At 37.2% G+C, this 24,637-nt stretch overlaps 1 protein-coding gene across 7 annotated transcripts in view; it reads left to right on the top strand.

The window, feature by feature from the left end:
* The window catches only part of LOC150102799 (cyclic AMP-responsive element-binding protein 3-like protein 1), a 384,285-nt gene that overhangs the window by 262,505 nt on the left and 97,143 nt on the right, over positions 1–24,637 (top strand). For all 7 annotated transcript variants that reach the window (XM_090399326.1, XM_090399325.1, XM_090399327.1 and 4 more), the window contains 2 exons: positions 11,810–11,953; positions 14,955–15,013. In XM_090399326.1, coding sequence (XP_090255452.1) covers positions 11,810–11,953; positions 14,955–15,013 — 203 coding nt within the window. The remainder of the gene's footprint in view (positions 1–11,809; positions 11,954–14,954; positions 15,014–24,637) is intronic.

The raw sequence follows: 24,637 nt of genomic DNA, 5'->3' as shown, positions 1-24,637 counted from the left end.
ATTGAGGGAGGAGGTGGAGATTGCAAAGGAACAATTTGGCTTCATGCCTGGAAGATCAACAACAGATGCTATCTTTGGGTTACGACAGATGATGGAAAAATATCGAGAGAAACAAAGGGAGCTACATCTGGTATTTATTGATCTGGAGAAAGCATACGATAGAGTGCCAAGGCAAGAAGTCTGGAGGTGTCTGAGGGAGAAGAAGGTGCCGGAGAAATATGTCAGGTTGGTGCAGGAAATGTACAGAAATGTGAAGACAAGTGTTCGGACCTGTTTGGGACAGACAGAAAGTTTTCAAGTAACAGTTGGCTTGCATCAAGGGTCAGCATTAAGTCCGTTTCTGTTTAATATTGTGATGGAGGTGGTAACAGAGGAGGTGAGAGAAGATGCACCTTGGACAATGTTGTATGCAGATGACATCTTGCTGTGTGTAGATTCAAGAGAAGAAGCGGAAACTAAACTGGAAAGATGGAGAAAAGTACTGGAAGAGAGAGGTATGAGACTGGGCAGAAGTAAGACAGAGTATATGTGTTGCACAGTGGGCGGTGGCCAGGAGACAGACCTGGAGCTGGAAGGAAATGTCATCAGGAAGGTGAGAGACTTTAGATACTTAGGTTCGACAGTGGAAGAAGATGGAGGAGGTGAGAAGGAAGTGGGATGCAGGATACAAGCAGGTTGGAGGAACTGGAGGGAGATGGCTGGAGTGTTATGTGATAAGAGGGTGCCGATCAATCTGAAAGGCAAAATTTATAGGACAGTAGTGAGGCCAGCTATGACATATGCTATTGAAACTGTGGCCCTGAGGAAAAATAACATTAGCAGGATGGAAGTAGCAGAGATGAGAATGCTTAGGTGGATGTGCGGTGTGACCAGAAAGGATCATCTGAGAAATGACTATGTCAGGGGAACAGTGAAAGTTACGAACTTAGGAGCAAAAATACAAGAGGCAAGGTTGAGATAGTTTGGTCATGTGATGAGGAGGGAGGACGAATATGTGGGTAGAAGGGTCATGCAGATGGATGTGCAAGGAAGGCGGAAGCGTGGGCGGCCAAAGAAGAGATGGAGGGAGCTGGTAAAAGAGGACTTGAAGATGAAGAACTTGGATGTGATGACAGCCCAAGACAGGAAGGTGTGGAGGAGACTCATAATAAACAGTGACCCCACTTAAGTGGGAGAAGCTGCAGAAGAAGAAGAAGAAGATATGGATGTTCCTATTAAGAAAAGATACATACTGATTTACAAATTCAGTATGTTATCTTATGTTCAGTTCCATGGTATTAATTACTGAATGGGAAGAATATTAACAGTGCATGGCAAGCTGTGAAAAGATGCTTAAATGATGCATTATTTGAATGTTCCCTAGAGTTCAAGAACATACAGGGTGAAATGGATTTGCAACCTTATTTAGCAAGAGATCTATAAGATGATGTGGTTGCTGCTAGAATTCAGTCCTATGGCTGAAACTTTTCCATAGTGAATTCTCACAAGACATTTAATTTACATATCATGTGATGAGGAATCAGTCATGTGTTATATGGTTAAATAGTGCCTCCTATTTTGAAGAGAAATTAGAATTTCAAAAAAAATGCAGTTTGTTACATGATACAAAGTTTCCAAGAATATGAAAGAAGCAATTATAGTGCTTCTTTCATATTTAGCAGTTATTCTTGAAAAAAAGAAGCTAGAAAGCAAGAAGCAACAGAAGCAATGCTTAAGAAATGAGGCAAACAAATAGATACATTAACCACTGGACCTGGCATACGGCAGTGCTGTACATGTGCCAGCAAGGAGTCATAAGCATTATGCCCAAATTCTTAAGTTAAAATATTGAAACCAATAAACCACAACCTCCCCCCTCACAACAAGGATTACTCTAAATCCATCACCATACCCTATATCCGAGGCACCTCGGAAAAAATTACGAAAATCCTAAAAAAACATGACTTAACATCTTGTTATTGACCATATAAAAAATTGGCATCCCTTATCCGTTCTACTAAAGACCCCCCCCCCCAGATCTACCTGGGGTTTACCAGGTCCCTTGCAGCTGTAAGCTGTCCTACTTTGACCAAACAGGCAGGACAGCTAATATCAGAATTTCAGAACACAAGGACTACATCCGGTTTCACCAATACAGCCACTCTGGTCTTGCAGACCATGCGCTGATACCCGCCATAGAATACAGTGGAAGAAAGTCACGATAATAGACTGTAGTAAATTCAAATACGAAAGGCTTTTCATGGAATCAGTCTCAGCCCTAAGAAACAATCCAAACCTCAACAAATTTGGTGGCATGAGACTGCCCCAAATTTGGGAAACCTACATCAGAAGGCCTTCAGCCCAATCGCCCAAGAATACCAACATCATTGCCTGCTAGAGGGCACCATCAGGACTTTTAGGAGAAAGATTAGCTTTCTGCTTCGTCCTCATTTACTGTTTGTTGTGCTTGCATGCACGTGTCTTGTTTTTAAGTTCCTGTGAAAATGGCAACGTGACTTTGCCGAAATATTGGAAGTGTATTAAAATTTATTTTAATGTATATCCTAGTATACGTTGTAATTTCCTTAAGCTATTTAGTAAAAATGCGTAACCAATGTCTAAGCCTTTCCAAGAGAATCTTAAGTTAAAAGTTCAAAAGAAGACAAATAAAGAACTGCTAGCTGGATTCATTGTAAAGAAAAGGTTATGAAATTGCTCTACTTATTCGTTAAAAAATAGTTGTCAGAAATCTAGTCAGTAGGGATGGATCCTGTTAGGAAGGATTGTTAGTGATTGGACTGTACTGTTTTGCTGCTTACAAGTGTTCAGGAAAACCTCATAGAAGAAAGCCTAGAATAGACCAGTGCTTGAAATGAATGCTGTACTCCCCAGGTATTTAACTCCAATACTTACCTCAATAGAGACTGAAACAGGTGCAATTATACAAAGCTCAAGCAAATCATAAACAGAAGGAAATAATCTAAACTATTCAGTCAGAGATATTAAAATCTCCAAAGAAGAAATCATAATTTCTCACTCAGAGCATCATGTATCCTCAAATGTAGTGGTGCATGCTATTATAAATAATTCTTGGCTGAGTGGTTAGCAAAGGGAACACTGCAATTCATGTGTACTAATGCCAGGAGTATTAGGAACAAGAAGGAAGAATTTTTGGCCTTGATTGGCTCTTCCTGGCCACAGGTTATTGGCATTAGTGAAACATGGCTGACGGAAGATGATATAGTTAGTGGGATAGAATGTGTAGGTTATAGTATGTTTAGGAGGGACAGAGAGAATAAAATTGGGGGAGGGGTGTTATTGATGATAGCTGATGAACTGCAGCCAAGGAGAATTGAAGTATTGCAGGATAGTGAAAGGAGCTCATTTGAGGCTATTTGGTGTGAGATTGATACTGGCAGAATAAAATATACAGTTGGGTGCTGATATAGACCAGGTGATGGAATAGATGGTGGAGATGGTATGCATAAACAAATTGATGAAATGAGTGGAAGGAGGGTAATTATTATGGGGGATTTCAACTATGGTAACATTGATTGGAAGGAGGAGAGGACACATGTGAGGAAGGAAATGGATTTTATTCAATTATTAAGGGATAACTATCTGAAACAGCATGTAATTGAAAATACTAGGGGTGTGAGAGTGCTTGACCTGGTAATAGTATCTGAGAATTTGACTGTAATGAATATGACCATGTTGCCACCTATTGGTGAGAGTGATCATAAGGTCTTGACCTGGGAGGTGGCTAAAGGTGTGAAATTTGTGATTAAGACAGGGTATATGTGGAATTACCGTGCTGGCAAGTATGACAAGCTTAGGAGATTGCTTGGATCAGTGCCATGGCATGTACAACTGCAAGGGCTGGACGTCGATAGAGCATGGGAAGTGATCAAAGAGCATTTACAGGAGGTTATGGCTGATTGTATACCTAAGATCCGAATAGTGAAACAAGGAAGGTTAAATGGATGAATAACACCATTAAGCTTGAGCTGCAAAAAAAGAAACAACTATGGAGGGAATTTAAAGAAAGGGGTGACCTGCAGGCACACGAACGGTATAAAGTACAGGCCAGAAGGGTAACGAGTGTGGTAAAAACAGCAAAAGCCGATTATGAAAAGAAACTAGCTATGCAAGCAAAAGAGAATCCCAAACAGTTCTTTCAATATGCTGCAAGCAAGAAAAAAACTGTATATGGCAAAATGATTTTAAGGAATGACGATGGTAAAGAGTTCACTGAACCAGTCGATATAGTGGAGTTACTGAGTGCACACTTTGCAAAAGTATATCATCCAGGTGGTGATGTTGAAAAAATGAAGGAACCATTAGTTTATATGGGAATTGTGATGAATGAAGTGGAGGTGAATAGTCTATTACAGAACCTTAATGTGAATACATCTGTGGGATTGGATGGTATACCGGCACGGGTCTTGCATGAAGCGGCTAATGAATTATCAGTGCCCTTGACCATGTTGTTTAATCTGAGTCTCAGGTCTGGCTTAGTCCCGAAGGCGTGGAAAGAGGGGAAAATAGTTTCACTGCATAAAGGAGGATCCAAGACTATGGTTGCAAATTACCGACCGATCAGCATATCAGGAGGCGTTGTCAAGGTCTTGGAGAAAGTAGTCAAGGGAAAAATACAGGAATGGATTGATGAAAATGAGATACTGTACAGAGGACAGCATGGCTTTGTGAAGGGTAGATCATGCCTCAGTAACTTGCTCAAGTTTTATAACAAGGTGACGGCTGAACTGGATAAGGGAAATGGGTTTACAGTGATACTGCTGGACCTTGCAAAGGCGTTTGACAGGATACCACATGGAATTCTAATCCATAAACTACAACATATGGGAATGGATATAGGGTTGGTGAGATGGATAACTGGGTGGTTGATGGAGAGATATCAAAGAGTAGTTTATTCAGGAGTAGAGTCCAAAAAACGGCCTGTGACTAGTGGTGTGCCACAGGGTTCTGTTCTTGGACCACTGCTGTTTAATCTGTTCATTAACGATATAGGGAAGGGTCTAAGTGGGACAGTTCATTTGTTCGCTGATGATGCAAAGTTGGGTAGGGCGATAGTGAATGCAGAAGATGTCAAAGTCTTGCAAGATGACTTAGATAGATTGGAGTTCTGGACTAAGGAGAATGGATGTCAATTTAATGTGACAAAATGTAAGGTTATGCATTTCGGAGTGAAAAGATTAGCAGCAGTATACCACATTGGTGGAACTGTACTTCAAGAGATTGATGAGGCCAGGGACTTGGGAGTGTTGGTGGATAGGGAGATGAAGTTTAGGGGGCACATTGCGAAAGTAGCTAAATCAGCTCATCAACTCACTTGGTTGTTGAAAAATACCTTGACGAGCAGAGAAAAACAAGTTATTGTACCTCTGTACCGAGCCCTGATAAGACCTCATCTCGACTACTGTGCCCAGATTTGGTCACCTCGGTTCCTTCTTGATGGGGAGGAGGTTGAGAGGATCCAGAAGCGAGTGACTAAGATGATAGCAGGTCTATGGAATGAACCATATGAGAACAGGTTGAAGATTTGTGGGTTGCAGAAACTAGTTGATAGGCGGAAAAGGGGAGACATGATTGAGACATTCAAATTGCTAAAAGGATTCTATAGGATTAATTCAGATGATATTTTTGAGATCAGGACTGGTGGTGGGAGAACTAGGGGACACCCATGGAAGCTGGGCAAGAGCGTGGTTAGCAGGGGTGTTAGAGCTGGGTTCTTTACTTTTAGAGTGGTAAATGAGTGGAATAAGCTGCCAGAGTCTGTTGTGGGTGCTATGACAGTGAGCGAGTTCAAGGCAAGGTATGATAGATACTGTGAGAATGTTGAACAGCTGCGTGAACATGATGTTTAGGGCCTCCCTCGATGAGTCTAAGGACTCCTGGAGTAGCCCGTGGTAGTAATAATAATAATAATATCAAGTCTCCAGCCAAAAGGCTGTGGGTTTGAATCCTGCCATGGGTGTTTTGATTGTCTGTGCAAATACAGACAATCACAAATACAGGTGGTGGTGGGCAGTAGATGGTGTCGGTGTAGATGATGCTGTTCGCTGTAGTTGGTGGATTAAGTGGTGGAGACAGAGAGCTGTAGAGTAAGTGCCCTCCCTTGATGAGTCCTTGGACTCCTTGGAGGTGTCATGCAATAATAATAATAAAAGCTCTGCTGATAGTAATAAATAATTATTGGAACTGACAAAGAATATAGTAATCTACTCAGTGCTACAGTCACACTTTTCTAATTTTCTCAGTGAATTTGTGTTCACACATGTAGTTGACTTCACCAAGAACAACAGTTCAACATGTGAATGTATGTGTAACTTAATGTATAAATTGTTTCTATACTAATTTGTAAGACTATAGATGTTACTATAAGTTTAATACTGTAAGAATAGGGGTTAGTCGCTTGAATTTTGTTCATGTCTAAACAAAGTTATCTGAGTTCATTAAGCATAGTTATTTATCTGCTTGTTGAACTAAAATTCATTGTTTATTTGAAATTGTTTAAGGATTAATTCAAATCTGACAGAATGCTAGCCATTATCTATCATGTACCTAGTATTGTTTTTGTTATTAAATGTTTTATATATATATATATGTAGAGAGTTTTTTATCTTGGGTATAATATATGTTAAAGATACCAAGCTATTTTAAATATAAACCTGGTTTTTTACTCCATTTCCCAAGTAAGCAAACAGACAAGTCAGTCTAGTTTGCACCTGCAAGTGTTGCAATCTAGCTGACCCTGCAGGTAGTGCAAGTCAAGACAACTTGGGGTAAAGGTAGAATAAGCTCTGATCACTATTCTTAATATTTACCCTTAATGCAAAACACATCTCCTGAAGGAGATGTATGATGCTATGTATTAAAGGCAAGGGGCCACTACCCAGACCGGTTTCGACCTTTATTGAGGTCTTGTCATTGGGAGCCAGGCTAAGAAATACCGAGTTTTAAGTAATACAGAGCTTATAAAAAATTCTCTAAATCTATCTCTCATCCTGAGATTTTTATTTAATTAGTTCAAAGCACCTTATGGTAACTTGTTTTGGTAAAATATTTATAAGCTCTGTATTACTAAAAACTCAGTATTTCTTAGCCTGGCTCCCACTGACGAGACCTCAATAAAGGTCGAAACCGGTCTAGGTAGTGGCCCCTTGCCTTTAATACAAAGCATCATGCATCTCCTTCAGGAGATGTGTTTTGCATTAAGGGTAAATATTAAGAATAGTGATCAGAGTTTATTCTACCTTTACCATGAGTTGCCTTGACTTGCACTACCTGCAGGGTCAGCTAGACTTGCAACACTTGCAGGTGCAAACTAGACTGACTTGTCTGTTTGCTTACTTGGAAAATGGAGTAAAAAACCAGGTTTATATTTAAAATAGCTTGGTATCTTTCACACACACACACACACACACACACACACACACACACACACACACACACACACACACACACACACACACACACATATATATATAACTGAGTCATTCCTGAATTCTATAGTTCCACTTCAACACTTGTTAAGAGGAGGAGTAATCCTCTTTCACAATAAGCAGGAGATGCTGTTATGGCCTGAACAGGAGTTGCAGCAGCAGAAGACATATTTTGATGATAGCGATGAAAGGAGCTCTGAGATCAGACCAGTCAAGATTAGAGTATTGTGTGAAAGCAAAGAGTATGAAAAGAAATTGACCATGTAGAGGCAATCTAAAAGAATTTTATTATGATGCAAGTAAAATAAGAAATAAACGTGGAAGAATAACTTTACTAAATGCAAATAGTATTCTTGTGCCTGAAGCAGATGCAATGGTTCATATGATGAGCACTCACTCTGCTAAGATATGTTAACTTGCTGTGTGCAATATGGAGCACAGTGCTGCCACTATATTAGATAAAAAAAGAGAGAGAGGTGTACATGAGAAGGCAGTTCTAGTGTTGTTGCATAATCTGGACAAAAATTCTCAGTAAAGACACATCAGATATCAGCACATATGCTAAAAGGAATGCTCAGCTAAACGGGTTAAGTCCTTTACCTGGTTGTGTAATTTGAATCTTTATTATTATTATTATTATTCAGGCCTCCAAGGAGTCAAAAGACTTGTCGAGGTCCTTCCTAAGACATAAAGTCTGTCAAGACTCATCGAGGGGAGGTCCCCCCCTGTGAAACACAAAGTCTATCATCCCACTCTTTAAACTCACTGACCGTTCTCGCTCCCACCACTCCATCAGGCAATGCATTCCATGGCTCAACCACCCTCCACACAAAGATACCACTCCTTACCCTCTTGCTCACAGTTTCCTTTCGTAACTTCCAGGGATGGCCTCTTGTCATCACTCCTTCCCGCTGTTCAACCAAGCGAAAGAACTCCCCAGTGTCAACCCTGTAACCACCTCTCAACAGTTTAAAAGTCTCAATCATATCACCTCTAGTTCTTCTGTCCACCAAACTCTGCAGTCCACATTCTCTCAGCCGATCCTCATAACTATTCTTGTACAGTCCTGAAACCATCTTTGTCATCCGTCTTTGTATCCTTTCCACAGTTAATTTATCTCCTTCAAATCCTGGGGACCAAATCTGAGAACAATAGTCCAAGTGTGGTCTGATCAGAGACTTATACAACGGAATGATAACCCTCTTATCTCTGCAGGTCAGTGTCCTTCTCATAATAGCAGCAATCCTCTGTGTTACCTTCACCACCTTTACAATATGTCCCCTAAACTTCAGGTTTCTATCAATCATCAACCCCAGATCTCTTGTCTCCCCTACTTCCTCCAGTATAACTCCTCCCATAGAGTATGCAGCATCCCATCGATGTTTCCCAAACCTCAAGACCATTTTGCTGCATTAAACTGAAACCCCCATTCATTTGCCCATCTATCTAGCTTATTTAAATCCTCTTGTAGGGCTACCACATCTGCACTATTACTAATAATCCTTCCCAGCTTCGCATCATCTGCAAACAACTGAATATCCCCCTGCAATCCACTGGCTATGTCATTGATATAAAGGTTAAACAATATAGGTCCTAGTACTGAGCCCTGTGGGACCCCACTTGTAACCCTCTGCCTCCTGGAAACTGCTCCACCATACACAACTCTCTGATACCTATCAGACAGCCAATCCTGAATCCAGTTGACCAATCTGACATCCAGACCCATGTGCTGCAACTTAAATATCAGCTTATCATGTGGCACCCTGTCAAATGCCTTTGCCAAGTCTAAGAAAATTGCAGTATATGCCTTTCCCTCATCTAATGTTCTTGTAACTTTATTATAAAAGGCTAGCATATTGCTAAAACAAGAGCGTCCTTTCACAAATCCATGTTGATTCTCACAGATAACATTACCCTCATCTGCCCAATGCTTATACGGTTCCTCACTACTTTCTCCAAGATCTTAACAACTACTGATGACACACAGACTGGCCTATAATTAGACACTTCCAGTCTGTTACCACCCTTATGCAATGGCACTATCTTACCTTCCTTCCATTCCCTGGGCACCTTTGCCAAAGCCAGACTTTCATTGAAAAGCCACGTTAAAGGCACTGTCAATTCCCTAGCACATTCTCTCAAAACTCGTGGTGAAATACCATCCAGTCCCACAGCTTTACTGACATCCAGAGTACTCAGTATCTGAAACACACTCTCCTCCTGTACCTCCAGACCTCGAACCAGTCCTATCCCTCTAGCATTAAAACTGACTCCTCTAGGATGAAATACTCCAATAAAGTGTTCATTGAACAATTCCACTATGTCCTCGGTATCAGTCACTCTATTCCCATTTTTATCCCACAATATCATTCTTCCACAGTCATTTCTCCTCCTACTGGCCACTTAACTAAAAAATTCCCCAGGATTTTCTTTGGATCTTAGGGCCAATCTCCTCTCATATTCCAGTTTCGCTTTCCTTACCACACTAGTCACTCTTCTGGCCTGTGTCTTATATTCCTCATGCATCTCTTCACCTGTCTCCTTATATCTCTTCCATAGCCTCTTTTTCGCATGCAATTCCTGTTTAATATTGTTTGTCATCCACTTTACTCCAAATTGCGTCCTCTTCTTCACTCATGGTATACAACTTACCATTGCTGATAACAAATATTCTTTCACAATTTCCCATGCACTAGTGATATCCCAGCCTTCCAATTTCTGCCTCCATGAAACTTCCCGAAGTTGACGTCTAAGACTATTATAATCACCTGCCTTATAATTCCACATAAGTTACCATCTCTTTGATACTCCTGCATGTCTATTCATTTTCCAAGTCAACACCATATGGTCACTCTCTCCATCTGGTGGGAGAGATGTCAACTCAGTTATTATCAACTCTTCTGATGCTATAACCAAATCCAAAACTTTTGAACCTCTTGTTCCCGCTGTTACATGTTGCCTAAGACATTTGTCCCTCAAGAATTCTAGAAATTCCATTCCCCTATTGCTACATGCATCTTCCTCTCTCCAATTTATACTACTGAAGTTAAAATCTCCTATAACAATCATTCTTCTTGCACTTGCCAAACTTAGCTGTCTAAACATCTCCTGGTCCCCATCCTCTGTGCTCCTGGGTCTGTAGCAACACCCCACTAAATATTCCGTCTTGCCTACCTCTACCTCACACCATACGCTCTTAAAATCATTTGCCTCACTTCCTTCCAAATTCTCCACTCTTAGAGGACATAGGTCGTCACTTATCATAAGCAGTACCCCACCACCACGCTTTCCCCCCCTATCCTGATGAAAAATGCTATACCCAGCGACTTCTATTCCTGTAGTTATATCCCCTTCTGTCAACCACGTCTCAGTGATCGCAATAATTTTTGGCCAGGCTGATGCTATCTGCGCCACCAATTCCTCTCCCTTATTCCGGATACTCCTGGCATTAGTATAAAGCATATAAATGCCATTGTTTCTATACCCAGCATTATCCCTTCTAGACTCCACTGGGCTCAGTGTTACCTGACATTGTCTCCCTTCTCCCAAGTATCCATTACCACAAGAGGCCACCCCTGCTATCATCCTCCCTGGGACACACTGACTCGTTCAGAACAGCAATCTCTCCAGATGCGTACGTCTTTCCTCATTCAAATGTAAACGGTCTCTCGCATACAATTCCTCTCTTTCCTCAAACACACTCCAAGCATTCACATATACCAGTACCAATCTTAGCTCAGGAAAGTTTCCACAAGAATAAAAAGGATGTGTGATCCATTGTATGAGGATGGAACAAAAGCTGTAACTGTTGACCTATCATTATCTCAGAGGTAGTGGTGAAGATTTTGATTTTGGAAATGTTTGTAAGAACTTGTATATAGAAATGATTGGCAGACAAGCTGCATGGAATATCATAGATTTAGTGAAAGGAAGTCATGCCTGTAATCTGCTCACATTTTATAATATGGCTAAATTGGTTAAAGGGTTGGAGAAGAAAAACATTCTATAAAAATGTTTGCTGGTTATGTTTTGCAGAATAACAAATGCTACGACCTCTGCAAATGACTAACACACCTTCAGTTTGAAAATTTCTTGTCAATGAGATTCAGACAATTCATAACAACTGAAAAGTAAATGCAATATTATCACAACTGTGCTGTGAATGCATCTAGTATCAGGAAGCAAAGTTGAATAATAGGTCACCTATAAATGCCTACATTAAAAGAATAATATGCAGCCAATCAGCATTATTAGTGGCAAATATGTTAACCCTAGATTTAAATTTAACTCAAATAATTTAAAATCTTAATATCATTGTAGAGTATAATTAAATTCAATTCTTGATCTTAACTAATTTTATTTAGAAAGGGGCTACTGGTGTACTTATTCTCACAGAGGAGGAAAAACGGACCCTTTTAGCTGAAGGTTACACTATTCCTCAACGGCTTCCTCTTACCAAGGCTGAGGAAAGGTCCCTTAAAAAGATTCGAAGAAAAATTAAAAACAAGGCATGTATTTAATTATTCTTTCTTTTTTTCTATTATATATATCTGGAGTAATAGAATACTGTGCACAGCACTCTGCATTAAAAGCATATCTTATAATTTTCACTTTGTGCTACATTATGAAAATAAATGAAAGATGCAGTTAACCATGCTACCAGCCAAGACGTCTATAGACGTCGAAGTTATCATGGATGTGAAGTGCATATTAAAATTATAATACCATTGATATTACATTGAAATATATGATGGATACGAAGCATATGAGGATGCATATTTGATCCATAACGGCCGGTGAGGTGGTTAAACTTTCTTGCAGAAATAACTTTTCTTGATAAGTAAAAGAACATACAAGACATTTCAAAACCTGTAGCATATAAATCAATGTATGTGCAAATGGTCAAGAAGGAATGTTTTTTGAACAACCATATGTTATAATCTCTTCAAGCAAACCAGGAAAAAAAGGACCTGCCTCCAAACTTCATAATTAGTTATGCACTCTGTAAGAGATGTCACCAGGCATCTGCTACATTCACACCTGTCCATCTGCACAGTAGATGGTGTAGCCCTGATTCATCGCTCCATAACACATACACATCTTTCCAAGCTTCCACATCCCACTATCAGGGCAGCCGAGAGAAATTTTCGAGCCCATGATAAGCCTGTGGTCTGTGCCCCCACTTAAAAAAGTGCATCACTTTTTCAATATCTTGGTGTTCTTCCATCTTCAAATATTTCAGTAGTAAATACTTGTTTTTTTAATCTTCTTTTGCCTTCTCATGATCCCTTTTCTCCTTTCGTTTTTGATTTCCAGATTTATGATGATACATTTCTATTGGTCAAATTTTTATTATTAAAAATATAATTTTAATAATTAAAAAATCAAATTAATAAGAATGCTTACTTTTATTTTTTAGCACACGGCCTACACTATACAGTTGCACACTTTACAAACAATCACAAAACCTTCGTCTATCAAAATACTAACAAGAACGAAGTATTCTGGCAGGGAACATTACTGTGAATGCAATTACTAGCACAGCTGACTGCAACAACCTTGCACAAACACCTATTGATGTCATCACCCGCTATAACTACAGCGATCCATGCCGAGAGAATCAGTGTCTTCCGGACACTCACAGGTGAGCTGAAGAGCATAGCCGTCTATCTAAAACAAAACACAGTATCATTCTCGATATGCCATTATCCTTTATCATTGTTGTATTATTACGAGAATTAAAACTGCATTATAAACACAGTTATGTGATACTCGGGCCCCACGATTGGGTCCTTTTCAATGCCTGACCCCGTGACAAAAGTCTCAGATGTTACCCCCTCTGGGCTATACACATTCTTTGCACTATTGAAGATGGTGCTGTATGTTAGTTCAGGTAATATGGGCTGTGTATTGTAGTCCTATCATGGAAACTCATGTTGTGAGCCTTGGTACGAGTGTTTTTGTGCAGATTCATATTTTAGTCGATGCCCAGAATGCCACGTTCAACATATTGGCCGAACTAATAGCGGTTTTTACATACTGTCCTTTCTAGCACCTTACGGTCACATTTGGTGAATGCAATGGGTTGTCCACTGTGGGTGTAGTACTTGCAGTTGACTCCCTGCGCTTCCATCTCAGTATGGTATCACTAATTTCTGATGCGGATTGACCCAATTTATCAACAATTTGCCACACAGATAGGCCTGCAACATGGCATCCTATCGTAATACCTCTTTCAAACTCCATCATTTTCCTTCACACAACCATTTTACCCAGACACAGTTGCACTGACTTGGGAGCATCATATTCCTCCAATTTATTGGATACAAATATGTTGCTCGTTACATGGCATGATATACCTTGCCCATGAGGTTGTTCATTGACTTCTTTCCAAACAGTGTATATGGGTTCTTCACTCCTTTTCTTGTTAATATTTCTATCAACATGTGCCTTGATCTAGAAGTAGATAACTTCTTATAACTTCACTGAAATATTATCTTTTTTTTTCAGTATTTTCTTCTACTTTGTCCGGAATCTGTTCATCAGACATTTACTGAAAGACCACTCACTTCAGACATAATCTTTGAATCATCTTTTCATCCATCACAAAAGTCATAATTGCCATAATCATGACAATTATGACTTTTGTGATGGATAAAAGTCATATTGCATAATCCTTATCTGCTATATAGACAGTCCATTTCCATACCATAAATAGGAAATCTCCATCAAAATTGCTGTCTAAATTATATCATTCATTAAACTCTTCCAAACAATATGCAACCTCCTTTAATGTCCAGTAGACAGCATGCATAGGTTTAAACATACATGGGTTTATTTCTTGTTTTTATGTAGATCACACTTGCAGAAGTTATGAGTTAAGAAAAAAGAAACATCTCAGAAATGTGGCATATAGAAAAGAAAAAAAAAAAAATCAGGACTTGTCATTCTTCCAATACAAATTATGCCATCATTTAGGATAAAACCACTATACTCTATCTTGAAAAAAAAAACATTCTTTTACATTGCATCAAAGAATCCACCATTGTTATTTGCTGACATGGCTCTCTTGACAAAAATTGAGGAATTAAGTGGTGTCTGGAAGTCATTGATTAAATCTATCAACATAACTGAATTTAACTTTTCAGTAATGTTTAGACAATATTAAAATACAGGTAATGCATGTCACATATTACTGGCTGCTCATTCTTCAATTGTTAATACTCAAATGTTTTTATCTGAGTTAACATTTTTAACTTGTAATCCTTACAAGTTAAAAATGTAATTTGTAACTCAGCTATGGATGGGTAGCTGAAGAAGCTACTAATCCATTGTGGCAAGGCTGGCATATTTTGCATGGTTATAATTGAGTGCATAATAAAACCCTGTCCTTTTATCATCAAATAAATTATTTTGTTTGCTAGAAGCTTTTAAATAGCTATCAAAACACGATTATTTATATTTTTGTCTAAAATTAATATTTAGAATCAAGAATATTCATTTTTATAGATATCTGCTCAAGAGAGTAGAAGAAAGAAAAAAGAATACATGGATGCATTAGAGAAAAAGTAAGTATTAGTATTACAGCATACATATTTGTATGTGTGTTATACTTTTTTGTGTGGACCACTTTTTTGTGAACTATATATATAGTTACAGAATTAATTGCAAAATTGAAAAAAAGCTCACAAAGTGGAATGCTGCTGCATACCAAATGAAACGGGTATTAAGTTAACAGTAAAACGGAAAAATGCAATCACTTCTTAAGAGTAAATAGTGAACCAAATCAGTTCCTATTCACTGAAATGCCAAGGGTGTGTATTCTTACCCCCCCCCAAAAAAAAAAAAAAAATTGAATAAAACGAAAAATTGGTGTACGAAAAAAAAAATGGATGGTTCTTATAGATGTGTAATAATGAGTTTGGAAATAACATAAATTTGTCTACTACCTACCAGTTATGAGTAAATCATAGATGAAGTGTGGGCTAATTTAGACATGATAACAAAATCAGAGTAAAATTGCATATTGAATTCATCTAAATTTTAAGTACAGGTATCCCTTGTTTAATGTAGTTTTGCTTAATGCGGTGATAGTTTTAATTAACATTCCTTTAATGTACCAAAATTTCACCAAATACGACATCATTGCTACAACCCATGGACATGGCCGTCATTGTAAGTTTCAAAGCCTATTTTCTTAAAAAGACATTCTCAAAGGCAGTAGAAACAACAGTGGGAGTAAATGTGATTATGCTCCAAGAATTTTGGAAAAATATTAACATTAAACAGGCAGTTGAAAACATTCATGACTCATGAATGTTTTCAACTGCAAGAGCAAGTGTCTTCTAGCTGCATGAGAGCTGTTTGGAAAAACTTTTTGCCAGAATGCACTAATGGCTTAGGTGGTTTGCAAAATCCTGTAAACAACGTGATTGAAGATATCATTGCAATTGGTGAAGACCTTTGTTTTGATGATGTTGATGCAGATGTTAAAGAATTATTCAAATTCAAAAGATTTCAGTGATTACGATCTTCTTGAAATTTCACAACAATGTGCGTATGAAGACAACAAACAAAGCCTATTTCAAAATTGAATGTGAAGATGAGGTTCTCAATGAGATAACAATCACAGAACTAGATCAAAAATTTTACAGTTTAGAATCGCTTAAACAGCAAGTAATGAATATGGATCCAAATGTTAATCGAAGAATGCTTGTTTGCCGAGGTCTAGAGAGTCATTTTGCTTGTTATCGTAGAATTTATGCTGATAGGAAAAAAACTAAAACTGTTCAAACGACTCTTAATAACTTTTTTTTTGATAAAAAATTGCAGTAACCAATGTAGATAAGCATTTATTAAATGTTTACTTCGCATTCATTTTTATGTTTCCTAGAAGAGTACCATACAAAACGAATTATTAATACACTAATCAATCATGGACGAATTGTAATTTTTACCATGATTATTATATTTGATTAATGCAAGTTTGATATACATGGTAACATCGAGGGATTAATTAATCGCGTTTATCGAGGGATACTTGTACTGATAATTTGCACATACATTTCCTTATAGTGTATCCATTACTAATGTCTAACAATATTATCAGATCACTAAGTAGTCAAAAACTCAACTGTGAGATATTTGCACTCTCATGCAAAAAGATCATCAAACCATGCTCTAATCTCACCACAGGCCACGGTGAATGAAATAGTCAGACTACCTAGCATTTTTCATGGATCAAAACATCGTCATTCTACCTTTTATCATGTAATTACCTTCCTCTGTTGTTAGCCCCTTAATGGCGATTAAAAATTATCGCCATTAGTAGGTAACTATAATGGAACAACCTTTTTTGGCACTTGACTTGAAGCTACCATGTTACTTGGAATTTCCTTCACTCCCCTTTCACATTTGAACCTTTTGCTACACAATTTATTTGTCTCTTCCCAAAAATATAAACAAATTTCACATTTGCAAAAATAAATAATATCCTAAAATGACCTCAAATCAGCCTTTGCAATGAATTTATATAGTGGTAGGGTAGTAAATTTATTGTCTGAGTAAATTTGTCTTTTTATTTTTCAAATCAGTGCAGTGGCACAAGACAATTTATGTTCTTTCATTTTTATTTGCATTCAGATCATTATATTAAATATTTATAATTTTTTTTCAAATAATTTATTGAAATAAATATGAACTTCTGTTTCCTTCCTTGCAAAATACCATTATATGGATCATCACACGTCAGTTTACGATTGTGAGACTTCTTTTTAATATCAAAAATTTATATCTAATGATATTTCCCCAGAACTTGAAGGAACTCCTTTGCCTTTTTTTGCTTAAGCAAAAAAGGCAAAGGAGAAAATATATGAAAGATATTATTATTATGCTATTATTATTATGTGATACACCTCCAAGGAGTTGAAAGACTCATCGGGGGAGGGCATGTACTCTACAACTCTCCGTCTCCGTCTCAATCCACCAACTATAGCAAACCCTTACTATATCATCATCTACATCAAAGCCATCTACCTCCCACCAGTACTAGTATTTTTACAGACAATCACAAACATCCATGCCCATGGCAGGATTTGAACCCACAGCCATTTGGCTGGAGAGCGGATGCCTTAACCGCTCTAGCCTCAAGCAGTAGTGCAGAATATGCCAGCCTGGTTGGCCCAGTGGTTAGCATATCCACTCCTCAGTCAAAAGGCTGTGGGTTCAAATCCTTCCATGGGCATGGGTGTTTGTAATTGTCTATGAAAATACTAGTGGTGGTGGTGGTGGGCAGTAGATGCCGTTGGTGTAGATGATGTAGTTTGCTGTAGTTGGTGGATTGAGTGGTGGAGATGGAGAGTTGTAGCTGCCTTCCCACGATGAGTCTTTAGACTCCTTGGAGGTGTCATGTAATAATAATAATAATAATATGTCAGCAATGGCTTGTTTCATTTTCAGTTGTTGATTAGCAGTCATCCTAAACAGAAATACTGATATTTCTTTTACAGGCTGATACAGTATTTATGTTAAAATAATTTCTTAATTTATAATAATATGTGTCACTTTTATTATTGAAAAATTATAAATTATTTGATGCAATTGTCTTTGAAGAAAAACAGGATTTTAGTTTTCTTTTAAAAAAAAGGTGCATATGTGTTTACATAATTGTTCAACTTTTCTGGGGGTTACCCACCAATTTAACCTGCAGTTATTTCAGATAATTTATTTTCAAAACCATTCAAATGGCAATTGCTACAAATGTAAATCACTTGGGTGACATGCTCATACATTTTAGTAAAATAGTAGTAAAAGTATAACTACTTCAAAACTGCCTATCTACACTTAGTAATAAATGTTGGAAGTTTTTCCACTTGGTTATACTATATATTAAAGACACCAAGAAATTATATACTTGGTTTAATCCTTTATCCAAGTGTAAGCAAACAAAGTTTGTGACTAAAATATTTTCAGGACTGGGCAACTCATATATAGAAGCTGATGACTTCACATCACTTGCCTTAGTATCCCATAATGCAAAGCACATATCCTTATGACATGTATAATGCTATGTATTATGGGAAGGGTCACTACCCAAATTAATTTATATCAGTAATTGTATTTTTTACATGTTCAGTGATTTCTTTTTTGTACCTCAAGAAAATACCAGATAATAACAATAATAATAAGAAAAATATGAAGTATTTTCTTTTTCATTGAGTGAATTGACAATGTTCTCTCTTTCTTTTGTTTTTGAAAAGAAATTAGTTTGAAATTATTTTCTTCCTACTTTTGCAAGCTGAACATCTAAAATAATTATAATAATGACATTAACTAACTGTAACAGAGTTGCAATGTTTATGACCTCTTGACTTAGAAGAAAGAATTGTTACCTGTAATTTACTCTATTTGGAAATTCAAAGTATACATTTTGGTTTCAAGATATATATTCACTTTGGAAGATATGCTACTGAAAATGTTGTGGAAATTATTTTTGTGCCAATTCCCAAAGCTTGTGTTCATCAATTATTTTAAAATTTTGAATTAAATAAAAAAGAAAGAAAGAAAGAAAAATGCTATCAAGCAACATTCATTGAAATAAATATGGTTTGAATTTTATTATTATTATTATTATTCAGGCCTCCATGGAGTCAAATGACTCATTGTGGGAGGTCCTTTCTAAGAAACACAAGTCTATCACGACTCATCGAGGGAGGTTCCTCCTAGGAAACACAAAGTCTATCATACCACTCCTTAAACGCATTGACAGTTCTCGTTCTCACTTTATCAGACAATGCATTCCATGGTTCAACCACCCTCCATGAAAGAAAAACCACTCCTCACCCTCTTTCTCACAGTTTCCTTTCGTAACTTCCAGGAATGGCCCCTTGTCATGACTCCTTCCTGCTGTTCAACCAAGCGAAAGAACTCCCCAGTGTCAACCCTGTAACCCCCTCTCAAAAGTTTAAAAGTCTCAATCATATCACCTCTCCTTCTATCCACCAAACTCTGCAGTCCACATCCCTCAGCCGATCCTCATAACTATCATTGTACAGTCCTAACCATCTTTGTTATCTGCCTCTGTACCCTTTCCACAGTTAATTTATCCCCTTCAAATCCTGGGGACCAGATCTGAGAACAACAGTCTAAGTATGGTCTGATCAGAGTCTTATACAACGGAATGATAACCCTTTTATCTCTGCAGGTCAGTGTCCTTCTCATTACTGCAGCAATCCTCTGTGTTACCTTCACCACCTTTGCAATATTTCCCTTAAATTTCAAGTTTATATCAATCATCAACCCCAGATCTCTTGTCTCCCCTACTTCCTCCAGTATAGCTCCTCCCAATTGAGTATGCAGCATCCCATCAATGTGTCCCAAAACTCAAGACCTTACAGTTTGCTGCATTAAACCGATACCCCCCCCCCTCTAATTATGATCTGTCTAGCTTATTCAAATCCTCTTGCAGGGCTACTGTTAAATTGTGAATGAAACTATGTTGTGTAATTTATTTTTTTCATTCACATTTAACATTGCTTATTATATATTAATCATGATTTATGTAAAAAATTATTTATTGTTCCTTAATTAAGGATTACTATTTAAATATTTATTCTAAACTTAACCTACTATTAATTTATTAAATAATAATACGTGTAGAAATTTATGATAACTAAAATATATATATAAAGTAACGAAAAGTGTTATTATAAATAATTGTATACGTAATGAAAAAGCTGATTAAGTAGCTCAAATATTCTGTTTATTCTTATTTGTAAAAATTTAATGTTATGTAATCACTTATGTAGTAGTAGAGCGTTGTATTACATTAGCGAAATGTTTGCGTTCATTGGTTGTCATGGAGACGCATGAAATAAACAAGCACAAGTCGAAGAGTGCGGGACCTTGGAACCAAAAGGAGAAAGAAAGGCAATAAGAATTATGAATTAGAGAAAAAGAGAGAGTTTTGCGGAGCCTGAAGGAAGGTAGGATACAAGCAAAGAAGTGAAGGAAAATTATAAATTCTTTAGGGCAGAAATTCATGAGAATAGTGTTAAGAAGTGAGCAAAAACGTAGTGAATCATATACTCAGCTGCAAGTGAGATCAGCTGTTGTTGTAGAGGAAAATTGATGTCGTAATCGGATAAATAAAGAACTGGACATTCAATGGGAAATTCTGATTAGTTCCAGTTAGTCTAGGATTACGTCTTAATTCTATGTTGCCTTGAGAAGAATTATAATGAAATTAACTAATTGGAGAAAAGTAAACAAGGAAAGATATCAGTACCTTGTTGCTGTTGTTTAGAGTAGTGAAGCGCGATTAACAGTAGTTCAGTTAAAGCGTTGGAGAATTTTATTTAATGTGTTCCGCTAGCTTAAATAAGTTAATTCATAAGTGTGCTCACAATAAATTGATGTATTGAAGATTGTATCTGGTAAGAGTAGTCATACATGTTTGTTTATTCTAACATTAACTATAACGTATCTTCGAAGTTCAAGGTCCGAAATAAGTTTGCTTGGAATATTGTCTACCTTGATTAGTGCCTGCTGTGAATTTAAACATTAAGTACAACTGATAGATATGTGCAGACTGATCAAATGAGAAGTTTTGTTTTATTAACTTGAGTTAAGAAAGCTTGTAAGCTGTGAATTGTATGTTAAAGTTTAGAACATTGAATTGGAATGAGTGACTTAGCAAGATGTATTAAGTTATTTGTATTGTTTCATTTAAAAGTAGAATTCTTGTATTTGTTATATATCATATATTAAATGTTTTATTTTATCAATCTAAATATTGTGTTTGCCTGAATTCCCTTGTATTGCACCGTTCATAAAAAATTCGAATCTTGCGGGTGCCCCAAGTAGAATAGTAAATAATTCGGCCTAAATGAGAAGACTGCTAACTTAATTATGAATTGATCTTACTGTTTTATATAAACTAATCTAAAAATAGGGTGGCGCAGTATAATTATAAATTTCCCTACTTTTGGATCGGTGATCAATTTGCAAATTAGTTGTTTTATTAATAAGAGTGACTTGAAACAAGATGGCAGATTAGAACACAACATGAAAATAGAACGTCACGTCACTACCACATCTGCACTATTACTAATAACCCTTTCCAGCTTCACATCATCTGCAAACAACTGAATATCCTCCCTGCAATCCACTGTCAATGTCATTGATGTAAAGGTTAAACAATATAGGTCCTGGTACTGATCCCAGTGGGACCCCACTTGTAACCCTCTGCCTCCTTGAAACTGCCCCACCATACACAACTCTCTGATACCTATCGGACAGCCAATTCTGAATCCAGTTGACCAACCTGACATCCATACCTGTGTGCTGCAACTTAAATATCAGTTTATCATGTGGCACCCTGTCAAATCTCTTTGCGAAGTCCAAGAAAATGGCAATATGCTTTTCCCTCATCTACGGCTCTTGTAACTTTATTATAAAAGGCTAGCATAAACAAGAGCGCCCCTTAACAAATCCTTGTTGTCTCTCACAGATAACATTACCCTCATCTGCCCAATGCTGTATACGGTCCCTCACTAATTTCTACAATGAAATTAGTGAGGGACACACAAACTGGTGACACACAAACTGGCCTATAATTAGATACTTACAGTCTGGTACTGCTCTTATGCAATGGCACTATCTTACCTTCCTTCCATTGAAAGCCAGACTTTCATTGAAAAGCCAGGTCAAAGGAGCTGTCAGTTCTTTAGCACATTCTCTCAAAACTCGTGGTGAAATACCATCCAGTCCCACAGCTTTACTGACATCCAGAGTACTCAGTATTTGGTATACACTCTTCTCCTGCACGTCTAAACATCAAACCTGCCCTATCCCCCTAGTATTCAAATTGACTCCTCCAGGATGAAATACTCCAATAAAGTGTTCATTGAACAATTCCACTATGTCCTCTGCATCAGTCACTCTATTCCCATTTTTATCCCACAATATCATTCTTTCACAGTCATTTCTCCTCCTTCTGGCCACATAGCTAAAAAATTCCCTAGGATTTTCCTTGGATCTAAGGGTCAATCTTTTCTCATATTCCAGTTTCGCCTTCCTTAACATACTAGTCACTTTTCTGGCCCATGTCTTATATTCTTCATGCATCTTCTCTTCACCTGTCTTCTCCTTATATCTCTTCCATAGCCTCTTTTTTGCATGCAGCTCCTGTTTAGTATTGTTTGTCATCCTTTTTACTCCAAATTGTGTCCTCTTCTTCACTTATGGAATACAGCTTACCATTGCTGCTAACAAATATTCCTTATTACAATTTCCCAAGCACTAATGATATCCCGGCCTTCCAATTCCTCCCGCCACAAAACTTCTCCAAGTTGACATCTAAGACTGTTATAATCACCTGCTTTATAATTCCACATACATTCCCATCTCTTTGATACTCCTGCATGTCTGTTCATTTTCCAAGTCAAAACCATATGGTCACTCTCTCCAACTGGTGGAAGAGATGTCATTTCAGTTATTATCAACTCTTCTGATGCTATAACCAAATCCAAAATTCTTGAACCTCTTGTTCCATCTGTTACATGTTGCCTAAGACATTTGTCCCTCAAGAATTCTAGAATTTCCATTCCCTTATTGCTAAATGCATCTTCCTCTACCCCAATTCATACTGCTGTAGTTAAAATCTCCCATAACAATCATTCTTCTTGCACTTGCCACGCTCAGCTGTCTCAACATCTCCTGGTCCCCACCCTCTGTGTTCCTTGGTCTGTCGCAGCAAACAACCCACCAAATATCGTGTCTTGCCCACCTCCACCTCACACCATATGCTTTCCAAAATCATTAGTGTCACAGCCTTCCAAAGCCTCCACTCATAGTGGACATAGGTCCTGACTTATCATAAGCCATACTTCACCACCACTCTTTCCCTTCCTATCCTGCCGAAAAATGCTCTAACGAGCAACTTCTATTCCTGTTATTATATCCTCTTCTGTCAACCATGTCGTGGATCCCAATAATCTTTGGCTAATCTGATGCTATTGCCACCAATTCATCTCCCTTATTCCGAATACTATATAAAGCATAAAAATGCCATTTTTTTTTTTCTGTGCACTATTCTGATTTATGGAAATGTCATATTGTTATTTTTACAGATTTAGGTACACTTTTCTTGTTTGTGAACAACTCTTTCTGCTTTTATGAACAAGAAAGTATGTTAAATTGCATTATATACTTATTTTTAGGCTAATTTTGAAAATATCAGAAATTTATGTTCAGTAGTATTTCAAATTAACTCACACTTGAAAAACAAAACAAATTATTATTTTTATTATTTGTAGGGTATTCATTTCACTAACGATAATTCTGTGTTCTTAACTATTGTAAAATATATGGTGAAATTATTTAAGACATTCATTTAAATTTATGTTCATTCTGAATTATTCCAATCACAACCTTCCCCCCACCACGACTTCCACGACCGCTCACAATAACAGATTTATAAATATCTGCTTTCTTCTAATTTCATATTGCTTATTATTACCTGTTGGGAAATGAAATAATTATTCTCTTATCTATATCCAAACTATTTCTTTGCAGTTTTATTATTATAACCATTGACTTGTTTTCTCTTCATCACAGTATTCAATTCTTTAGGGAATAGCAATGGTCTAAATATTTACAAATAGATAGTTTGTTATTTTTTGTACTTAATGTCATCTTCATCTTTTGAAAGTTAGACATGAAGGTTCATGTTATTTTCTCTCCTTAAACAGAAGAATGCTGAACCACATGAATAATTTTTTTCCTTTGCATATGCCATAACACCATTATTTTTTAATTTGTTATTTTATAGTAAAAAATATTATTAGTGTTACTTTGAAATTTCTCATCTGTGGTACACACTGCTATGAAAATTTAAAAGACAAAGTTTCACAATTGGCAGACTGCATTCTTATTTATTAAAAAATGGTCTCGTAATAGGCACATTTAAAAAAAAAAATGTTTGTGATAGTGAAGCAGGTGGGGTTGGAGAAATTGTCATCAAATGCAAAATACAATATTAATTCTATTATGAAAAATTCGGAAATGAAATTTTTTCTTTTGACACAATCACCAATACATATTTTGCATGATGAACTGCAGATAACGTTAAGTGATACATTATGTGATATGAATCAAGATTTATGTATGGAATAAATCATAAAAGTTCGAAA

This window comes from Typopeltis vanoorti, chromosome 10 (genome assembly GCF_054136105.1).
Source record: "Typopeltis vanoorti isolate ZY-2024b chromosome 10, IOZ_Tvanoo_1.0, whole genome shotgun sequence".
Lineage (NCBI taxonomy): Eukaryota > Metazoa > Arthropoda > Arachnida > Uropygi > Thelyphonidae > Typopeltis > Typopeltis vanoorti.
Note: the sequence above shows the minus strand (reverse complement) of the source record. Positions and strands in the feature narration are given on the sequence as shown.